Here is a 20,798-nt window from a genome sequence, read left to right on the forward strand (position 1 = left end):
ATCAAATTGTCGCACCATTCCATAAAATTATAATTAAGACTTAAAATACTCTAATTAAAACTATAGATCAATAAATACTATCTGATTTAATTTTCATAATCTAAGCTATCTTTCTAAAATAACATTAGGGTATATAAGTCAAAATATAAATTACACTTATGGCAAAGTGACATAAGGGTATTATGGCATAGAAACATTATGTCTCTAATCACTCCTCAATATATACTCCTCATATTTAATTAGTTGATCGTCCAAACAAATAAGTATATTTAAGGCTAGTAGTCATAGCAATCATGTTTCAATCTCAATAAAACATAAAATTGAGTTTTTGTTAGTGACTGAGAGATCTCAAGCAATGGCAAGCATAGTCCCTGTACCATACGCCGTCGCCGCCGCGGTAGCGGTTTTGGCAGCGGCGCTTCTGTACAGTTTTGCAACGTTCGATCCGGCGGTGTTTCCGGAGTACGAGCTGGCTCTGGCGGCGCCGAAGCGAAACAACAGGATGCTGAGCGGTTCGGAGAGGATCGGAGAGGGCGAGCTGGTGTCCCCGGAGGATATTGCGCATGAACCCCAAACTGGCCTCATCTACACCGGAGGCGAGGACGGGTGGATCAGCAAGGTGGCTTTCAAGGACTCCGTTGCCGAGTCAGTGGTGGAGAAGTGGGTCAACACGGGCGGAAGGCCGCTCGGGATCGCTCACGGCTTCCACGGTGAAGTAATTGTCGCCGATGCGTTCAAGGTCACTCTATAAACTCGATTTTTCATCTCTACTAATTTATTCTCTTTATCGTTTTAATATTTATCCGTTTAATCTTTACATACTGTGTTATTGATCTTTGCATTGAAAAGAAATGTCCTAACAACTGTCACAGAAAACATATTATCTTTAATATTAAGAGTAAATTGCATTAAAAGTCCTTAAACTATTGAGCTTGCATTCTTTAAAGATACTTTAAGACTATATGTACTAGCTTAGTATCAAATTTATGTTAATACTAGTACTAGGTTTCTGTTAAATTTATGTTATACTACTAGGTTTCTGTCAAAGTACCTGATATACTAGTAATATTTGAAATTTCTTGATATATTTATATATATATTTATGCATTTATTTTTCTCAAAATATATCAAACAATGTAAACTCAAGTCTCCATTACTAATTTTTTTTAGAATTTTTAATAAATTACTACATCAGTTTATGTAGTACTTCCTCCGTTCCAAAGTAATAGAGGTATTTCATTTTCTGCTCTCGTTTTGAAAAAATGATATTAAATAGTTAAAGTGGAGAGAAAGTAAAGTAAGAGAGAGAATAATGTAGAGAAGAGTCTTATCTACAATATTCTCTCTTTTAATTTACTTTTTCTCCACTTTAACTATTTATAATTATTTTTTCAAAATGAGTGCGCAAAATGAAATGACTCTATTATTATTATTATGGAATGGAGGGAGTATATAATATACTATTATGTTAACAAATAAAAATAATTGACATAAAATTTTATCTAGACTAGACTAGACTAACTAGCTCTAAAATATTTTCCTAGTCAACTAGAGTAGCCCTATGATAATACTAGTAGGAGTACAATATTATAATGAAACACAATTCCTCTTCACCAATTTCTTTACCTTTTTTCTTGTTTTCGTTTCCAGTCCTTAAACAAATCCGAACATGCTTTTTTGCTTAATTTTGAATTTTATTCATTAAATTTTAGAACAATTATATTAATTTTTAATTATATATTATTATTTAAAAATAATACTATATTCATTTGATTACATTGATTTTATTGAAATTTAATATAAATAGAAAAAATCATCATAGCTAGTGAAGGGTGTTTTGAGAAATTTGAAGCTGAAGTAGGAGTAGTTAATTATTTAGATTTCTAATTATGATATCCCCAAATTCTTATTTTTATTTGTTTCACATAGTACTAGTATACTTATACTACGTACAAACTGATGTACTACTTCAACAAAATTTCTAAACGATTTATATTTAGTACAGAAAAAATTATACTTGTACTATTATTTAACATATATACACTTTGAAAAAGGAAATAAAAGAAAAGAAATAAATTTAAATACTCCATATGCCAAAACCTTAAATAGTACTCTAGTATCATTCAGGTATTAAACAAAAATAAAATGCAAATCGAATACCCAAACTATTATAAAAAGTTTAAAATGTCATAGGATTACGTAAAAATGTCAATCAAGTCAGTTAGGGATATATTTTTTTCAAATAAAAAGGACGTAATATCATGTTTATAAATCGCTAACAATATATTGTTCCAATATTTTTGCATGTGCAAACTCAGAAATTACTTACGAATTATCTTAAAATTTGAAATCTTAAGTTCATCCGAATTAGTTTAAATCGAAGCTGGAATTCGAACATCTAGCAAATTTATTTAGGGTAGTGATTTAGAGACAAAATATCCCTATGGCTTTTTGCCATAAATATAGTATACATTTTGACTAATATATCCTTAATAGTGTAATTATGGATAATTCTAATTTTAGGGGATTTTAATGTGAAGAATTTCAGTTAATATGGTACATTAAAGTGATGCTTGACTAACATAACCACACACGTTTTCCTTTTTATTTCTTTATATTTTTATCTGTATTTTCTTGAAAGTATATATTCAACAAAATTACAATCTTTCTACTTATTTAAAATTGTAATAATTAAAAAATCAAATTTAAAAAATAAAAAGTTAAAATCAAAATTATGAAATTCTTTTAATTAAAAATGTGAACTCAATTATTATTAATGTACTATTATTTCTCAAAGTTTAGTTTATTACATGAAGAATTAAGCTAAGACTCTAGTACTATATTTAATAAAAAAAGAGTAAATATTAAATATGAAGGTTTGAAATATTAAATAAATGAGCTTAAAATATGATAATTTTTTTATATAGGTTTGGACTATTTCCTTTTTCATCCGTCCCCAAAGAATATGAACATTCCAATTTTGGAAACCCTCTTCTCTCTAATGAGATGCGATCCATTCTCCGCTAACAATACTTAAAAAACTTCCTCTATCTATCTCTTTCTTACTTACCAATAATGCATTAAAATCCTATCGAATTCAAAGTTCATACTTTTTGTGGGCAGAGGGAGTATTAACATACTATGATATACTATATCAAATTATAGTTTGTTGCATAGTACACAGTATTGAGCTAAGAATTCTAGTAGTTTATTAAATATAAAGAAAATATTAAATGGATAAGTTAAAAACATGTGAGTATTTTGTCATAAAGGTTTGACTGTGAAATCCAAAACTAAGAATTTATTAGAAATTAGTAATATTTTAAAAGTAAAGAATTAATTAAAATTATAAAATTCTTAAAATGAAATTGTTAATTCATTTAGTATTTGTATATTATACTATCAACTTTAAATTTGTTACATGTTAATGTGAATTGAGCTGAAAACTCAATCTTTTAGAAAGAAAAAGAGAAAATATAAAGTTTATAGCTTTAAATGTTAATGATGAGTTAAAAACATGTCATTTTTTTTTATCAAGATTTGACGTGCCGTTCCAAAAATTAAAAGATAAAGTAGTGAGAAAAATAGAAAAATATGTGAAGAAATTAAATAAAAATTTAGTACTGTATTAATTTTAAGCATTCAAAATTTTAACATTTTTGAATATATGTTTGATTATTTTGTCATTATTAACGAAAATTGTTGACATTTTTTCTTATTTTTTGATTCTTTTATTTTTAAAGCACATGTAAAAAATTGATAAGTGAATAGTGTAAAAAATTGATATGGATCAATTAATTCAAATGTAGGTCCCAGCTAAATCGGTATATATTTCCGTTAATGAAGCACTCTTATGGAGTAGATCTTAACTAATACTCCTTGATTAGATAATTATACATGTAGCGGCAATAAGGTATATTTATAAACTATAATTTGAATAAAAAAAAATTAAATACAAAATTACTAATTGCACCCTATGCAATGCCACTATGTCTCTGAAATATTTTTCATTTATTTAAATGAAATACTTACTTTATAGTCGAGAGGTTGTGATTCGTAAATGACTTGTTAATTGAGATTCGAATTCGATTGATAAATTCTGTCAACAGTTGGAATCGGTGCATTTGGATTTTGGGCCCATTTAATATCGGCCTTAAAAGATTGTGCACTCAACTCTAAAAAATCCTAAAATATTCCACCAGATATTCAGCCGACGTGTATTATCATTCGGATATCTTAACAGTTGAATCTAGAAATTATCTTTAATTTCATCTCTTTAGACAAAAATTATACACTGTATTTAAAGTGATTAGTATAGCAATTTTCAAATGACTTTCCATTTGGAACGTGAATAAAATATAGTACTAATATTATCATAAGTACGTAGGAGTAATTATTTTTCTAATATAATTACGAGTTTTGAATCAATCAACTCAAAAGTTATAGTAAACGTATACTCCCTTCATCCCTAAAAATTAATTTTGGAACCGACACGAGTTTCAGTGTGCAATGGGTAATATATAAGAGAAATAGAAAGAAAAGTAAATAGTGTATTGCTGGAGAACGTGGTCCATTAAAAGAGAAATTTACAAAATAGACGATGACTAATTTTTTTACTAAGACCAAAAAAAATGAGAGACTATTTTAATGAGACATAAAAAGTAATATAACATCAATGACATATCACATATACTTGATGCTACATGATTATCTTGTCTATATATTTAGGTGGTGTTCAGTTGTTTTGACAATTATAATATGATACAATACGAGATAAATAAAGATTAATTCATGAAAAAAAGTTATTTGGTTGGCAAGATAATTTAAATATATATGGGCACGCATTTGCTAATTATTGCTTACTCTTTTCTTTAATTTAATTTATTTTTGTTGGAGACGGTGAATATGGCTCCTTACTATTCAATATCATGAACCAAACATAAATATATTTAATTATGAGATTCAATTTTTCAAATTGATATTCAATCCAAAAAAATTATGTGCATTCGTGACTGTGATTGCAGGGGCTACTAAACATAAGTAGAGATGGTGTAATACAAGTATTAACTGATGAGGCCGAAGGCCTCAAATTCAAGTTTACCGATGCAGTCGATATCGGCCCCGACGGAAAGCTCTACTTCACCGATGCCTCCTACAAATACAATGTCGATCAGGCCTTCTTAGAATTGATGGAAGGTAGACCTCACGGTAGATTCTTGAGCTATGATCCATCAACTAAAAAAACAACAATTCTGTTGAAAGACCTCTACTTTGCTAATGGTGTCACCCTCTCCGCTGATCAAACTTTTGTCATTGTCTGTGAAACTGTAATGTAAGTTTCTCTCATTGCATATAGGGACGGAGCCATGAATTCAATTTAAGAGTAACAAAAATATACATTAGGAAATTTTGATGAATAAATTAAATCCGGTTTATTTTTAATGCAGGATGAGGTGCAAGAAGTACTATATTAAAGGCCCCCGAGCAGGGTCGGTCGAAATGTTTGTTGATAATCTGCCCGGATTGCCCGACAACATCCGACACGATGGCGACGGCCTCTATTGGATTGCACTAGCCACGGTAATATAATATTTATTTATTTATTTTATACATGTGACATGTACTGACGAGATTTTGTGACTACTCATGCGTGTTTATTTATTGATTTGGATAGGATTCGAGTTTTTCGAAGATGCTACGGCAACGCCCGTGGATTAGAAAGGCGATAGCGATGCTAGACAAGTACGGATTGCGGCCTAAGACGGAGAGAAATGGAGGGACTATTGCGGTTAATTTGGAGGGGAAAGCCGTTGCACATTACTACGATGCAGATGTTTCATATGCTACATGTTGCAACAAACTTAGCCACTATCTGTATTGTGGTTCTTTGATCTCACCCTACATTACTCGACTCGACTTGACTCTATTTCCGGCCACCGCCACCGCCACCGCCACCACCACTCTGCCATCGTGAGATCTTAAGTGGTATATATGTCATATATGTATGTTTACTTAAACTATAATGAATAATAAAGCATGTATGTTACCATGGATTTTATTTTTAAGTTCAAACTTTTAGTGGCCGTCTCAATTTAATTTCTTTATCTCACATTTATGCAACTACAAAGAATATGCTAAATAACACACAGATTAGAAGCTGCGGATGCTCAAATTTCAGGTTTATTATATAATCATTATTGTGATTTAATAATAGAATTAAGATTAAGACATTAGAATACGATTAAAACTATGGATGAGTACGAATTCAAACAGTCAAAGATGAACACGCCAATTCATGAGTGTGACATGAAGTTATTAAGGTGTGAATCAAACCCAAATTGAAGATTGAGAAACAAAGAAAGAGCGATGTACCCAATCACTTTTTTTGGAAAAGAAAAACTTGAGATTAAATGAATATGGTAAAACACTAATTTCATATTTACTTCTCTCCGGTCTAAAGTTATACTGCACTTTTCTTGTAATTTAGCATATTATATTCCTGATATTAACAATAATAATATACTCCAAGATCAAATTGTTTAATCTTATATGGATAGGAAGTAGTCCTTGTCGGAGAATTTAAAGACGTGGCCGACAACTTATATGTCAAGAGTCAAGTGGTACTACCGAATTATATTTTCTTTGGTACATAGTATATCAAAAAACTTTTCACATAATTAATTAGAATATTATTCCGGTACAGCTTACTTTTGATTCGTTATAATTTTATCAAAAATTTAAAATCTCAAATTTTAGATGGTGTGGAGCCAAAATTGCCTACATGCACACATCGGCGGACATAGTGTAAAGTAGATGCATACATATTGGATAGGAATATAAAGAATAGAGTAATAACCTTTAATGTTTTGAATACTTTATAGTACTAGAAATTATTTCATGTTAGAATACACATCGCTATCAACATTAAATTTGTGATTGAAATATGATATAGGATAACATTACTGTAAAGAAAATATCGTCTAAAGAGAATATAATTGATGTATATTGCAAATATAACTATTCATGCTTCTTTGAATTCTTTTTTATTTTCAAAGTTTAGTTGGGGTAATTTGTTTCTCGTTCCAATTGGTATTACACCAATTGATTTAATATAGTTGCGGTCAAGCTTCCCTCCCCTTTACACCAATAGATTTTCCCTCTTTTATATTTCTATGATCAATAAGTGGAGCTAATATGAAAAGTCCAACATACCAATGATATATATATAAAGGGACAAAAAACTAACTAGACCAAGTTGCAAGTCAAGTCTCCATCAAATTTAAATATATAAATGACTGATTGAAGAACTTTAAGCCTGAAAGGAAAATAAATACAGCAATAAATAAAAATAAGTAGTTGAAACAGGGAGATAATTATTAAATAAAAATAAGTACTAGTTGAATAAGTCATCTAACTCCATGAAGTTGCATGGACGCAAACCAACCTTAAATAAGTAATACTAGTATAATATAATATGCCACGCGGATTCCCATTACAACTTCGTTTATTAAAAAAACAAAAAAAACTAATCAAGTTAATTAGAGAATAATTATATTAATATATAATACCTACACCGAAAATTCTTCTTATCATTAGCACCAAAATTTTGTTTAGCAATATATAAGTTTATTGTCGTAGAACTGAAGATTTGACATAGAGTGAATCTCGAAACACGCCAAATTACGGAATGAGTCTTTATCATGATATATTTTGGTGCTTAATTTTTTTTTAAAAACAATAGAATTAGTTATTTGATTTTTGAAAGTAATGATAGTCCACAAAATAGTGCGCCTCTTACGCGCAAGAGTATATATTGCAACTTGCAAGTGGGTACAAATACTAAAAATAAATAAGAAAGACAAAAATAAGATCCAGATAGAGTAGACCAGGTCAAATGATTAGTCTCACCTAGAGGTAAATTATAAGTTTGGAGTAATTTATTTCGGCAATGATGATCTAACTCATACTCCTATTTCAAAATAAAAAAACAAAAACATCAACGTACAAATTCAAACTTTACGCATAATTGGAAATGAGATGCTAGTGCTAGCTAAGAGGGCAATATAGCCCACAGAAAATAAGATGAGGTTGGATGGATATTTACTTATTTGATTTGGAGCATGATTTGATTAAGACAATAAAGGTGAATGTCAGTATTATTATGTGGAACGTTACCATTTCAAAATGAGTGATGAGCAATAGTTTTCTATTTATTTTCATGATAATTCGAACTTTCAATTTATTGAATGAATAAGCTGCCTCATCGTTCTATTTCACGAGGATTTTTTTCAATTGTAACTTTCCTAGTAGTGCCATCTAGAAACTTAGATATAAATGTTTCTTAATTGATGAATCAAATTTAACACTATAATTTTTTTAGTAGGAGTATTATACTGCCGCCTCGCCCTCTTTTGCAAACTGTAGAAGTTCATAGCGCGCGCACGAGAAAAGTTTTATTGTATTATTTAAATTATACGTGTACAAATACAATATAATAATATAACAAGAAATAAAAAAAGGGGATACAAATTGGAATATGACCTAATCATGCCATTACTATTTTAATCCACATTTCCTATTGACTTCTTCTTTCACTCCCGTTACTGTTGCTTTCATATTAGGATTTTTTTATTTTCAGTTATTTTATTTTAGTACAAATTTGTAAGGATAATCTAAAGTGTAAACTGTAAACGATTTAAGCTTAAATTAACTTAAAGATAGACGAAACCTCTGTCTTTAATGACTTCTTTCTTGTCATTTAATTTAGTGCCTCTTTCATTTTTAGTTTAATGCATTGTACACAAATATTCTTTGTGTGTGGTACAATATTAATTAATGGGAGTATTAAAACATTACACATCGCTTGTGCTTAACGCTATAATTAATATACTATTACACTTTAAACTGGCGGCTTCAATATCTATGACCATTTTGTGTTCATTTTAGTCCTCTGAAAACCTTCAATATTAATGTCCATTTTATATTCACTAATTTTATTATTCCAAAAACCAAAACCTGTAGTACTATTGACACCTCTTTAATTTAACTAAAAAATAAATATCATTTGTTGACTAATTCAGCATTTATACTAGTACTAAATGTAGCATTTGTTTCTAAGATTTTAATTTAATAAAGCAATTAGAACACAATTATGGTCCTCCCTATAGCGTCAACGTTGAATTTAGCTGGCGAGCTTAAAATATTCCAGAAAAAGTCAACGTGCTTTGCATTTGGTTAATCACATTAATAATTTTAATCCAACATCAATACTTTTTTTTATACAAACAAAAATATTGAATTCTGACAATCAAGCTTAAATTTTGAAGTACGTAAGAATAAAAATGTTACACTATCCCAAGACCAGATCTAGATTTAATTAAGAATAATAAAACTAATTACTTAGTAATTAGCAGTAATTACATTCATAAACGACGTGCCAAAACCGAGAATTTACATAATCATATTAATAATATAATAACCGCTCAAAAAGCAAGAACAGTCCAATAAATGGGCTGTCGCTACCAACTACAGTCATACATTGCCTATTTCTTCAACCATATCTTCTAAACACGCATTTGTAGAGTATAAATTCCACGGCATATTACTTGATATTTTCCATTATTCCTTTGTGGAAAGAAAAAAGAAGAATTAGCAGCTGTTTTTGAGAAAAGAGCAGCTGATAGCTGAAGAATTGCTAGCAAAAGTGGAAGGTCTTTTCTGATTGACCTTGGATTTCCATGGCTGGTGAGTCTAGTTATGGGGATAAGGAGAGAGATCTTCAGTACACAGCAACATGGGCAGTTGCTGGTGTTTGTGCTGTCATCATAATCATCTCTATTGTCCTTGAAAAACTCCTCCACAAAGTTGGAACGGTAAGAAAGATCCACCTCCGTTGACCTTAATGGTCTGCTTTTTAGGCCTCTGTTTTTTTTTTGCTCTGAAAAATTGTATCTTGATTTGATTATTGGGTTTTTGTGTTTCTTTCTGTTTTGGTTTGGACTTATTAGGAAATGTTTTGAGTTCTTGAGTTGATCATGCTTTTCTTGCTGTTAAAAATTGTATCTTTATTGCTTGTCTTGTTTGGCATTTGTGTTTATAGATGGCTTAATTCATGTGAATAATGGGAGTGGTGAAATTGTTTTTGCAGTGGTTAACAGATAGGCATAAGAAGGCTCTGTATGAGGCGCTGGAGAAGGTCAAAGCAGGTAGATCATCTTGTTTTCTTTTGATGCTAAGATTTGAGTTTTTATTGACTCGATTTGTTTTGTTTGCTGCAGAGTTGATGATTCTTGGTTTCATCTCTCTGACCCTTGTATTCAGTCAATACTACATTGCTGAAATCTGCATACCTAAAGGTGCTGCTGATATCATGCTGCCTTGTAAAGCAAAAGACCCTGGTGAGGAAAAAGAGGGCCGTCGCAGGCTTTTGTCGTTTGATCGCCGTGTTTTAGCTGGCAAATCGTCTACTAAATGTACAGATGTAAGTTTACTTGAGTAATAATATGTGCTTCTGCTAAAACAGATAGGTCCCATAGCAATATACCTGAAACAGAATGTGTAGTGTGAATTTCTGTGAGGTCTATGTCTCAATAAAGGCACAATCTAATTGCTTAACTAATCTTGACATTTTCAGAAGGGGCTTGTACCACTTATAACAGTGGATGGACTGCATCAGATACATATTCTTATATTCTTTTTAGCAGTCTTGCACGTGCTCTACAGTGCTATCACTATGGGACTTGGAAAGCTTAAGGTACATCTCAATGTTTGTTTTTTCTGTATATTTGCATCTGTTTGTCTTTCTCATGTATCGAACTGGTTTATCGAATGGTTTCATTAACATATATGGAGGAGATTGCATTTTTTGCAGAAGCAAAAAATGATCTACACGGAGTCTTTTGGATCAATATATCCATATATTAATATGTTGTATCTAAATGTTGTGTAGATTCGTGGTTGGAAAGGATGGGAGCAGGAGACTACCTCCCACGACTATGAGTTTTCTAATGGTACATCACAACATACACTTTGCTTCATTTTTCCAAACTTGTGTATCTTAATTTATCTTCTTACATGAGTAGGCATGCTTATCAATCTATCTGGACCTTGCAGATCCTTCAAGATTCAGGCTTACTCATGAGACATCTTTCGTGAGGGCGCACACTAGTTTCTGGACACGGATACCTATCTTTTTCTACATTGTGAGATTCAGCTTCATGTTTTTTTTTTGTTCTTGATTTTCTGTGGTTACTTTATCGTTGTAGCTTGCTGATGCTTATCTTTCATGCAGGGGTGTTTTTTCCGACAATTCATTAGGTCTGTTAGCAAATCTGATTACATGACGTTACGAAACGGTTTCATTTCCGTGAGTCTTATTTCGTGTCCATTGTCTTTTTCAGTGACCTAGGTAGTCATTTTGGCTGCTTCATCCGGACTTTTGTAATAGATCTTTGCTTGGTTTTTAGGTTCATTTGGCCCCTGGAAGCAAGTTCAACTTCCAAAAATACATCAAACGTTCACTAGAAGATGACTTTAAGACTGTTGTGGGAGTAAGGTAGAGATATTCTTGATTGAATGCTTAGTTTCTGTGTAATCAGCTTAGAATTCTCTCTCAGGCACTAATATATGACTTATTTCTCTTTTTCAGCCCAGTTTTGTGGGGATCATTTGTGGTTTTCTTGCTCATAAATGTTCACGGTATGTTACTGTTAATGTAGAGCTGCGATATGATTCCTCGGGTCATATTTGATCTCTTGACATATTGTTTTATTTGTTCAAACTATTTCAGGATGGCAAGCACTGTTTTGGGCATCCTTAGTTCCTGTGATTGTAAGATCCTTATTACTAATACAAGTTACAAATACATAAGAAGAAAAACACATTGACATAATGCTTCTTTTCAGATAATATTGGCTGTCGGCACGAAGCTACAAGCTATTTTGACAAAAATGGCCCTTGAGATAACAGAGAGACATGCAGTAGTCCAGGGCATACCCCTCGTTCAAGGCTCCGACAAATATTTCTGGTTTGGTCGGCCCCGGCTGGTGCTGCATCTCATTCACTTTGCACTTTTTCAGGTACTCAAGGATTCTCCTTTACAACCAACATATTCGAACTCATAGCTGCATACGACCGTTTACTGTAAAAGGGTAACGAAAATGAGAATTAAGTTTATAGACTCGTGCTCGTATGCTAATACACTTGATTTTCTTATGCAGAATGCTTTCCAATTGACATACTTCTTGTGGATTTGGGTAATGATCCCTCATCAACCTTATTATCAATACTGATATAAAACTTTCCACACACAATATCACTAACTAGAGAAAAAAAAATCATGTGCAGTATGAGTTTGGAATCGATTCTTGCATCCATGAGAATCTCGGACTTGTGATTATCAAGATTGGTGTAGGGTAAGTGATATTCGACGCTAGGTTTTACCTATCGTGGTTCCTAGCATTCTTGATTAATGACTTCAATTTGGTGTTGATGTTATAGGGTTTTTGTCCTATGTTTGTGTAGCTACATTACACTTCCACTATATGCCCTCATTGCTCAGGTAATCTTGATGCATTATTTTCTTGGTAAATTTCTATGCATTATATATATAGGGAGAATTTTCTAAAATGTCCAAAACTATCAAAATCTAGATGGGGTCAAGCATGAAGAAAACCATATTCGATGAGCAAACGTCTAAGGCCCTCAAGAAGTGGCACATGGCGGTGAAGAAGAAGCAGGGGCGGGGAGGAAGCACCCCTACGCGAACCTTAGGTGGGAACGCGAGCCCAACATCTTCAATGGGGTCACCGTTCCACCCTACGGGCGCGATGCTTCAGCGTTTCAAGACCACCGGTCACTCGACTCGGGGATTTGGTTATGAAGACCATGATGCATCTGATATCGAGGATCCATCCACGCCTCCACCACCGACGGCCAGCTTGATCATAAGGTCCAATGATCCTTTGGATCACGACCACGACCACGACATTGATGAGCATCATCTTGATGACGAGCATGACAGGGAATTCGCTCTGAATGGACAGGAAACGAGGAACGAAGATGATTTCTCGTTCGTGCGCCCGGCTCCCACCCAGCAGAAGTGAGGTTGGCAGAATGCTTGTTGGATTTTTACTCGAGATTTACTCTATATTTGCTTCTGTATTTAAATGTGCAAAATTTTAAAGTGGCAGGAGGCACTTGTGATTAGATATTTAGATATTTTTGTGTACATTTTAATAAATTTTGTTTATGTTCGAAATTTTAAAAAAATTTAATCACCATTTTATATTTTTGGATCTTTCAGATTTTTTTCAACTGTGATAAGTAATAATTAAATCTCTTTATAGAAGGACAACATTTCTTTAGATTGTAATTGTAGTAGTAACATATTTCTAGTTTAACCACTTGCATAGTGTACCTTCAAGAATGTTTGATTTAATTAATGCTTATTTTCCTTCGAGAATGTTTGATTTAGTTAATGCTTTGAATTTTCCTTTAAGAATGTTTGATTTAGTTAATGCTTTGAATATTTTTTCTTTATAAAAAGGAATTTGTCTCAAACATACATTTGTTTAAAAAAAAATTGATCCTTTACAATAAGTGTGTTAGCTTCTGGTCATAAACAATATGTCCTGGTCCATATTTAACATTTCTATAAAAAATTAATTGTCAATCGCGTTTTGATCCTAATCCTTTACTTATGAAAAAATATCCAGCAATTCAAACTTCACTTAACAAGCCAAAACAATTCCCAATATAATGGTAATACAACTCAAAAATTTATACCAAAATCTTTGTAAATTGTATCTAAAGAATGTAACAACTGCAGAAACTGAACATACAATGAAAAATGAAATCCAAAAGCATAACAACCACACTTTCAGTTGTTTTCACTCTCTGCATTTTGCTTCGCACCCACTGCGAAGAACTCCGTGATGACTTCGAGTGGCATCCCTTTGGTTTCCGGCACTTTGAGGTACGTGAACACCCACGCGATGCTGCAGACGACTGCGTAGATGGAGAAGACGCCTGCCAGGCCGATGGAGTTGAGCATCACGGGAAGACTGTAGGTGACGATGATGTCGCATATCCAGAATGTGAGGGCGCAGATGGCGATGCAGAGCCCACGGACGCGGGTGGGGAAGATCTCCGAGCATAGGATGTTTGGGATCGGCCCGAACCCCATCACGAAGGTGCAGAAGTAGACGATCACACTGACTGTTGAGATCACAGCGTGAGGCACTGACCCCAGATCGAGCACGTTGCCAAGAACCAGCATAATCAGCGTCACTAGAAGCACAGGCAGAGTCGAGAGGAGGAGCCATCTGCACGGGAGAAACAAACATGAAGGTGAACACGAGTGTTTGGACAATGTCACTGTCTGGGATTGAATGTGTTTCTAACAAGTTAGGTACAAGTTAGGCACATCAATCCTAACATCCTCAAAAGTAAAGAACTAAAGAAACAAACCATGTTTTACGTATTTTTGAATGACGGAACGCCTGTTTAACACGAGACAGATTCGCTAACAGTACACGTTGAGATCACGAATTTGGAATTACCTTCTGCCAGCAACATCCATGAGTCTCATTGCAACACCGATGCTAGGAAGCATCAACAGTGTAGTTAGTCCGCTGATGAGAAGAGAGGCGGATTCTGAGGTGAGGCCCAAATTTGAAAGGAGAACTCCCACACCGGCTTGTTCCAGAATTTGTGGCGTGTAGTAGAGAACTCCATTAATGCCAGAAAACTGCATAGCATCGATAAGAAAAGCAGTAGGATCAACACTAAGAAGTTTCAGGGATAATATGTCGACGGCCATCGGATTAATGGGCTATTCAGTGATAAGTAACTAAAGAAGCAACTAAAATGCAGCAGACGAAAATCAACTCGAACAATTACCTGCTGAAGAACTTGAAGTCCTACTCCAACAACAAGAGCATGCTTAACTCCGGGTTCGAAAAGATCCTTCCAGCCAGGACCTTGAGCAGCAGCTTGCGGTTTCTTGTCCGTTGCCAGACCAATTGATTGATGAGTGGTGACGTCATCAGCACGGAGAACAGAATGGCTCACTAGGGCAGCAGCATGGACTAAGTCGCCATCAGCCGGTCCTTCAGTTCCCGCTATGGAAATAACCGAACCGCGCCTGGATGCAGCAGCACCGCCCTCTTGGTGTAAGTAGATCCTCTTAAGACCTCCTGCGTTATTCTCGTCCTTCCTGTATGCTAGCTGCCAGCCACCACCGATTCCTACACTTCCGAGCTGCTCTCCGTTATTATCCTTCTCAGCATTGCTATCATGGCGGATCAAAGGACTCCTCATGTCATCGTCAGATTCGTTTCCAGAATGATCGGATCCAGCATTTTCCTCATCCCTTTCCATGTTTTCTTCATTCCAATGCTCGTGTTTAACTTGATTTTCTGGGTTTACGTTAAACATACTGCCGAAATTCGAGAAGAGCATGCTTCTCATGCTTCCCATTCCCATCTCTGGGAGCTTCTCGTGAACACTGCCAAAGAGAGTGACCATCGGATCCATAAGCATGCTCCGGTTAGCCAGACTCCCTTGACGGGAAACCATACCCAGAGTGCTCTGTCCAGCAACGGGCTTGGCGATCCAGGACTGGCCCTCTTCAGCGCCATATAATTTGATACGATCTTTCTCCACTTCATGATCTTGGTGGCCAGCAAGATCGTTATCGGGACTGATGACATATTCCTCTATGGCTGTATCACCTCCGACATCTAAACCCTCGAGTAATAAAGCCATTTCACCTGTTGACAAGAGGACAAGAGAAGAATTACATACTTAAACAAGAAAATTTTTGATAATCAGAGCATACTTATTATTCGAATGTCCAGATATTGCTACATCGAGCAACCACAAGGGTCTCACTGACCAAAGAGCTATAAACACTCGTTTAACCGCACAAGTGGTAAATTAGACACTCGACTTCTAGCATCTACTTTTATCTGTATGTTCCGATTGGACCATATTCCTCTCATAAATCCATCTAAGTTAAACATCAGGAGTTATAGATAAGGTCCACCCTAACAATCTCTATACCAGATTAGTTCAAATAGATTTGAATTCGACACCATTCAAAGCTCATACAAGATTTGATCATTTAACTTCAAATCCTATCATCAGAATTCAGAACTCATTACAAATCATAACTTAACTATACAGTACGATTGAAGAGAAATTTACCTGAGACATCTTCTCGTCCACGTAGGCCTTGCAGAACTTTCTTGGCCTCTTTCATCCTTCCTTTACTTACCAGCCACCTCGGGGATTCAGGCAGGTAAAACAATGCCAAGGCAAAATAGAACAGTGAAGGAATAGAAAGAACCCCGAGCATCATTCTCCAACTAGGCGAATCCTGCAACGACATCATAAAGACCATGCAGTATGACAAAAACATCCCAGCAGAGCCAGTAAACTGAGGGAGGGTATTCAGCAACCCCCTTATTTCTGGCGGGGCTGTCTCGGATATGTAGACGGGAACGAGAGTGACAGCGAGACCAATCCCAAAACCATCCAAGAGCCTAGCCAAAAGGAGAATGTACACATTGGGAGCCCAAAACATGACCAGTCCACTAAGGAAATAGAGAACAGATGAGATTATCAGCATTGGACGACGTCCGAGCCAGTCAGCCACTGGCCCAGAGAACGTAGTGATGACCGTTGCCCCAATCAGAGATGTTGCAACGATAAGCCCTTCGATTGTAGGCCGTGTCTCCAAATGAAACTCCCTCTTGATGTAAAGCACAGATCCTGAAAAAGAATTTGCATTTTTAAAAGATCTCATGCCACATCAATGCTAGATTCAAGATCAAGATTTAATCTTCTACTACTCCATACCTAAATTGATCTTCTTCAACATCAAAACAATGAAAAACAAACAGACCTGCAATAGTAGCATTGTCCCATCCTTGCAAGAAGTTACCAATGGCGGCAGCAATAGCTACAAAAACAGCTCCTCTCATCATTGCAAAATTCACACTCCCTCACAAGAAATCCGACTCCAGCCAAATTGACAAAGCCCCAGATTTTGCAATATCACTGTATACACAAATCAAACACACGCACAGAGATTAAAGAAAAAGCAATAGATCGTCACGTTCGCTCACATGATACAAAAATATCTTCAAAGTAGGAAGCAATGCACATCAAGAACAGATTTTCAAGCAAAATCCTTCAAAATTAAAAGGCAAATACCTCGAAATCAAAAGGGCCTGAAGGAATCCATCAACTATGTGATGATACTGCAAGAACAACGCCCCTCACGCAGCATGTAAACGGCAGCACATGCAATGCCAGTAAAGGCGCAACCTTTCCTTTATATATGTGTGTTAGGTAAAATGGTGAGAGGGAAAGAGACAGAAGAAAACTTTTAATTTAAATTGAGAGTTAATTGGGGAGCAAAGAGAGGCAATGGTGATGAATACAAGAAGTGTAGAGCTGGCAAAACGTGAGAGGAGAGAGGGAGAGAGAAGGCAGTGAGTTTGGGATCGAAAAAGAAGCGAGTTGAAATAGGGAGATGAGTGGCGATCCAAGAACGTGCAGCGCTGATCTGTTGGTGTTGGCATTGGGCTCTATTTTATTGCAATCTCTGTCTCTCTCTTGGAAAGATTCTTTGTGAGTTGGCAACAAATCTACATACCATCTCTGCCTCAGGCGTATCACCAGATTCAAATCGGTCAATTTTCAGTCTCTTTTTTAATTACTATATTTACAATTTATTTTATTAAAATTACCACATCCATTCTTTTAATAGAGATATTTAGTGTGCGGTGAATGATAAAATAACGAGATTGTTTCAATTTTGTGTATTCATCTTTCTTTATCTCTCTATTTTAATACTTACATCCACATTTTTTCTTTCTAATTAAACACTTTAACCAATAACTCCAAAAATCTCGTGTCGGCTAAGCAATGTGTCATCTTAGCCGAGACGGAGGGAGTATAACTTTTGATTACACAACAAGTAGAAGGAATTAAACATAAGATTTTTGGCTATGGAGAGCCTTGCTAGACCCAATTTTACTACTTAAACTATGTTTTATTAATACTTATATGGAGTAATTAATATAAATAGATGAGTTTTTGGATTTATTTACATGTTGTTTAGTTTTTGAAAGAGAAATTATATGTTTTTAGTTACAATTAGCACGAAGTATATGATATTCCCCCACTCATACGTATAAGTAATTTGAACTAACAATGAATGTATTCGTTAAATAAACGTCTTACTAATTGATTCAACATTGTTCTCGTATAATTAAATGGAAAATAATTCCATAACGTGGGATTCAGCAATCAATAAATGCATGTGGCCATAATATGGCTAACCATAAATAGGACTACTACTTTAGTAAATATAGATGTTTTGGATTATTAATAAATTAAATCAATTAAAACTACTTATTATATTTTCTACCGAACAGTAGTTTCTATTATTTTTTTCTTTAATTTTAAATTTCATTTGACCTGCTAGCTCGATGGTAACTTCATTGTATTTGTTGAATTTTCTTGATTATTATAGGAATTGAATAGTCTTAACGTCGTGCTCATTTGTCACAGCCAAATCACCACAAAGTTTGTTGCTAAAACGTTATATGTTGATCTCATTCCTAACTCAATCACTCGTGGAAGATAAGCTCAAAGTCACCATCCCATCCTATTTAATTTGCTAACTTGGTAATAATAAACTGTTTTATTATTTTAAATGTAATTAAAAACTTGGTGTTGATGAAGAAAACAAATAAATTTTCACCATTTGATGCCGACCACTTTTTTTTTTTTTAAATTTTAAAGAACGTACGAGGGCACAGATATTTAACAATCACAACAAATCAAGACATAGAGATATAACTTGTAACAAAACTGAAATCCAAAATCTTGCAGAGCACCCTACATTTTTCACTCTAAAAAAAAGTAAAAGTTGAATATTTTTGAGGTCTTGATTTAAAATCAGGAGAAATAGTCGAGAAAGAGTAAACAAGTCTTCTAAATGAACTGAAAATTATTTGTGAGGTCTTTAATTATTTCCTAGTATTTGTTTCGTAGTACAAAATAGTCTATTATTTTGTGGAAACTCACAAGGATTGATTTTATTCGATTTTAATAAAATATTAAATACTTATTAATTATATATAAATGTTGTACTTATTTTTTTTTCATCAGTAGATTCAGTACTGATCACAAGTGCAGTAATATCATGGCACATATTACGTGTATCAGTGATTCAAATATATACTACTCCCCCTTCCAAAAAAATAATCTTGGACGATATATATTTTAATGGTAAATTGGTAAGTAAGAGAAATGAAGACAAAAAAGTAGGTAAAAGTAAGATAGATGATGAGAAAATTAAGTAGATAATGTGAAAGAAAAAGTTTCACTTTTGAAATGGGACTATTTTTTATGGCCCGCTCAAAATGGCAAAAATAGATTATTTTTCATGCACGGAGGTAGTATATAAATAAAAATACTTTCTCTCTCTTTTCTTTTCTATATACCCTTAATTTGTCTTTTCTCAATGGCATGCTTTGTTCATTTCTAATTAGCTGTTTAATTATGATCAAATGATCAATAGATTTTATAATTCAACCGGAGATTGCGCAGATATATGAAACACGTTGATTTTATTTGTTTTATGGAGTACTTATTTATTAATTAGTTAAAGAAGAGGACTATCAAATTTATTGGGGTGAGTCGGCGAGATAAATCGATTATTTAGCTAGATAGTAAAAATCCGATATTGCTTCAAACAATATCATATACTTATTTTAAATGTAATTTCTTGTGATTAAAGGTGATGGGTGATAATTGAAAAGTTAATACAGTAACACATTAATATAATGTAGTAGTATATTTTAACGAACATTATAAAAACTTGCAATTATGGTAGAAAAATGGCATTTGATATTGATACTTTAGCCCAATAATAATTTAATTTGTATATCTTTGTACTATCATAAATATGTGTCACATCCTAATCACATGTATAAAGTATACCTACTTTCTCTGGGGAAGGGGAAGTAGTACATGGAAATTTCATGTGACAGAATCCATTTATTTTAACTTATACTATTATCGAATTTTATATAACAGCGAAGAGGAAATATATCATACTATGAAAATATCAATTTTGCACACTATTATTGGCCATGAACATCTTAGACGAATCTGTATTTTTTTATTTTCAGTAGTTGTATTTGAATTTTTGGTTTCAGGGCATTTGATTATTTATTTCATTTAGGGATGGGGAATTATCGAAAAACCGGTCTTATATTTACCGATATAATTGAATTTTCGGTGTACCGTGATTTTCGGCACTGTATGATACATTACCGAAAGATTACGGTATGATACCTTACCGAAAGATACGGTATGAATTTTCAAATATCGTGGTATACCGTTGCATACCGAAATTCAGTATATACCGTAAATTAAGGTATATATCGTAAGGGTAGTGATAAAATGCAAACTTATATATTGTACAAACTCAAAACTCCTCGACACAGCTTCAACACAGTTTCAATACAAATATCAACACAGTAAAATTTTAAGATTTTAATGTCGACACAGTATCAACATAATATCAACACAACATCAATCATTGACTACCGTTGAAATTCTGTTGACATTTTCGTGATGATGCTTTTTTATAATCTGTTGACATTTTTCAATAGTCAAGATCATAGTTTTGAGTTTGTACAATATTTAGAGTTTTCATTTGATCACATCCCTATATCGAAAAATATAAGTGTAATTATTAGTAGTTAATTAGC

At 33.7% G+C, this 20,798-nt stretch overlaps 3 protein-coding genes across 3 annotated transcripts; 2 read left to right on the forward strand and 1 right to left on the reverse strand.

Annotated features, from left to right (window-relative positions):
- Positions 1-264: 264 nt before the first annotated feature.
- Positions 265-6,078, forward strand: LOC125214744 (protein STRICTOSIDINE SYNTHASE-LIKE 7-like). The gene is made up of 4 exons (XM_048115880.2): positions 265-739; positions 5,025-5,332; positions 5,448-5,580; positions 5,675-6,078. The coding sequence occupies exons 1-4, from the start codon at positions 356-358 to the stop codon at positions 5,972-5,974; spliced, it is 1,125 nt and encodes a 374-aa protein (XP_047971837.1). The 5' UTR covers positions 265-355; the 3' UTR covers positions 5,975-6,078.
- Positions 6,079-9,569: 3,491 nt separating this feature from the next.
- On the forward strand, positions 9,570-13,297 carry LOC125214743 (MLO-like protein 10). The gene is made up of 15 exons (XM_048115879.2): positions 9,570-9,872; positions 10,148-10,205; positions 10,278-10,480; positions 10,634-10,753; positions 10,949-11,009; positions 11,113-11,201; positions 11,291-11,365; positions 11,466-11,554; positions 11,648-11,697; positions 11,789-11,829; positions 11,904-12,077; positions 12,219-12,254; positions 12,346-12,413; positions 12,499-12,559; positions 12,651-13,297. The coding sequence occupies exons 1-15, from the start codon at positions 9,738-9,740 to the stop codon at positions 13,101-13,103; spliced, it is 1,713 nt and encodes a 570-aa protein (XP_047971836.1). The 5' UTR covers positions 9,570-9,737; the 3' UTR covers positions 13,104-13,297.
- A 413-nt stretch (positions 13,298-13,710) lies between these two features.
- Positions 13,711-17,611, reverse strand: TMT3 (tonoplast monosaccharide transporter3). Its single transcript, XM_048118949.2, has 6 exons — positions 17,221-17,611; positions 16,910-17,064; positions 16,210-16,776; positions 14,902-15,773; positions 14,562-14,749; positions 13,711-14,324 (listed from the first exon to the last, which is right to left on the reverse strand). The coding sequence occupies exons 2-6, from the start codon at positions 16,989-16,991 to the stop codon at positions 13,880-13,882; spliced, it is 2,154 nt and encodes a 717-aa protein (XP_047974906.1). The 5' UTR covers positions 16,992-17,064; positions 17,221-17,611; the 3' UTR covers positions 13,711-13,879.
- Positions 17,612-20,798: the final 3,187 nt, after the last annotated feature.

The sequence above is a fragment of the Salvia hispanica genome, chromosome 3, assembly GCF_029641045.1.
Source record: "Salvia hispanica isolate PSC_SH4W2 chromosome 3, Shi_PSC_v1, whole genome shotgun sequence".
NCBI lineage: Eukaryota > Viridiplantae > Streptophyta > Magnoliopsida > Lamiales > Lamiaceae > Salvia > Salvia hispanica.

Bases quoted from the DNA above. Each gene is read 5' to 3' on its own strand.
- LOC125214743 (XM_048115879.2), top strand. From the start codon at position 9,738: ATGGCTGGTGAGTCTAGTTATGGGGATAAGGAGAGAGATCTTCAGTAC. The intron at 12,078-12,218 runs GTACTCAAGGAT...TTTCTTATGCAG, and splicing joins TTCACTTTGCACTTTTTCAG to AATGCTTTCCAATTGACATA. The intron at 12,560-12,650 runs GTAATCTTGATG...ATCAAAATCTAG, and splicing joins TATATGCCCTCATTGCTCAG to ATGGGGTCAAGCATGAAGAA.
- TMT3 (XM_048118949.2), bottom strand. From the start codon at position 16,991: ATGATGAGAGGAGCTGTTTTTGTAGCTATTGCTGCCGCCATTGGTAAC. The intron at 16,777-16,909 runs GTCTGTTTGTTT...ATTCTTTTTCAG, and splicing joins GGACAATGCTACTATTGCAG to GATCTGTGCTTTACATCAAG. The intron at 14,325-14,561 runs GTAATTCCAAAT...TCTCCCGTGCAG, and splicing joins ATGGATGTTGCTGGCAGAAG to ATGGCTCCTCCTCTCGACTC.
- LOC125214744 (XM_048115880.2), top strand. From the start codon at position 356: ATGGCAAGCATAGTCCCTGTACCATACGCCGTCGCCGCCGCGGTAGCG. The intron at 5,333-5,447 runs GTAAGTTTCTCT...TTTTTAATGCAG, and splicing joins ATTGTCTGTGAAACTGTAAT to GATGAGGTGCAAGAAGTACT. The intron at 5,581-5,674 runs GTAATATAATAT...TGATTTGGATAG, and splicing joins ATTGGATTGCACTAGCCACG to GATTCGAGTTTTTCGAAGAT.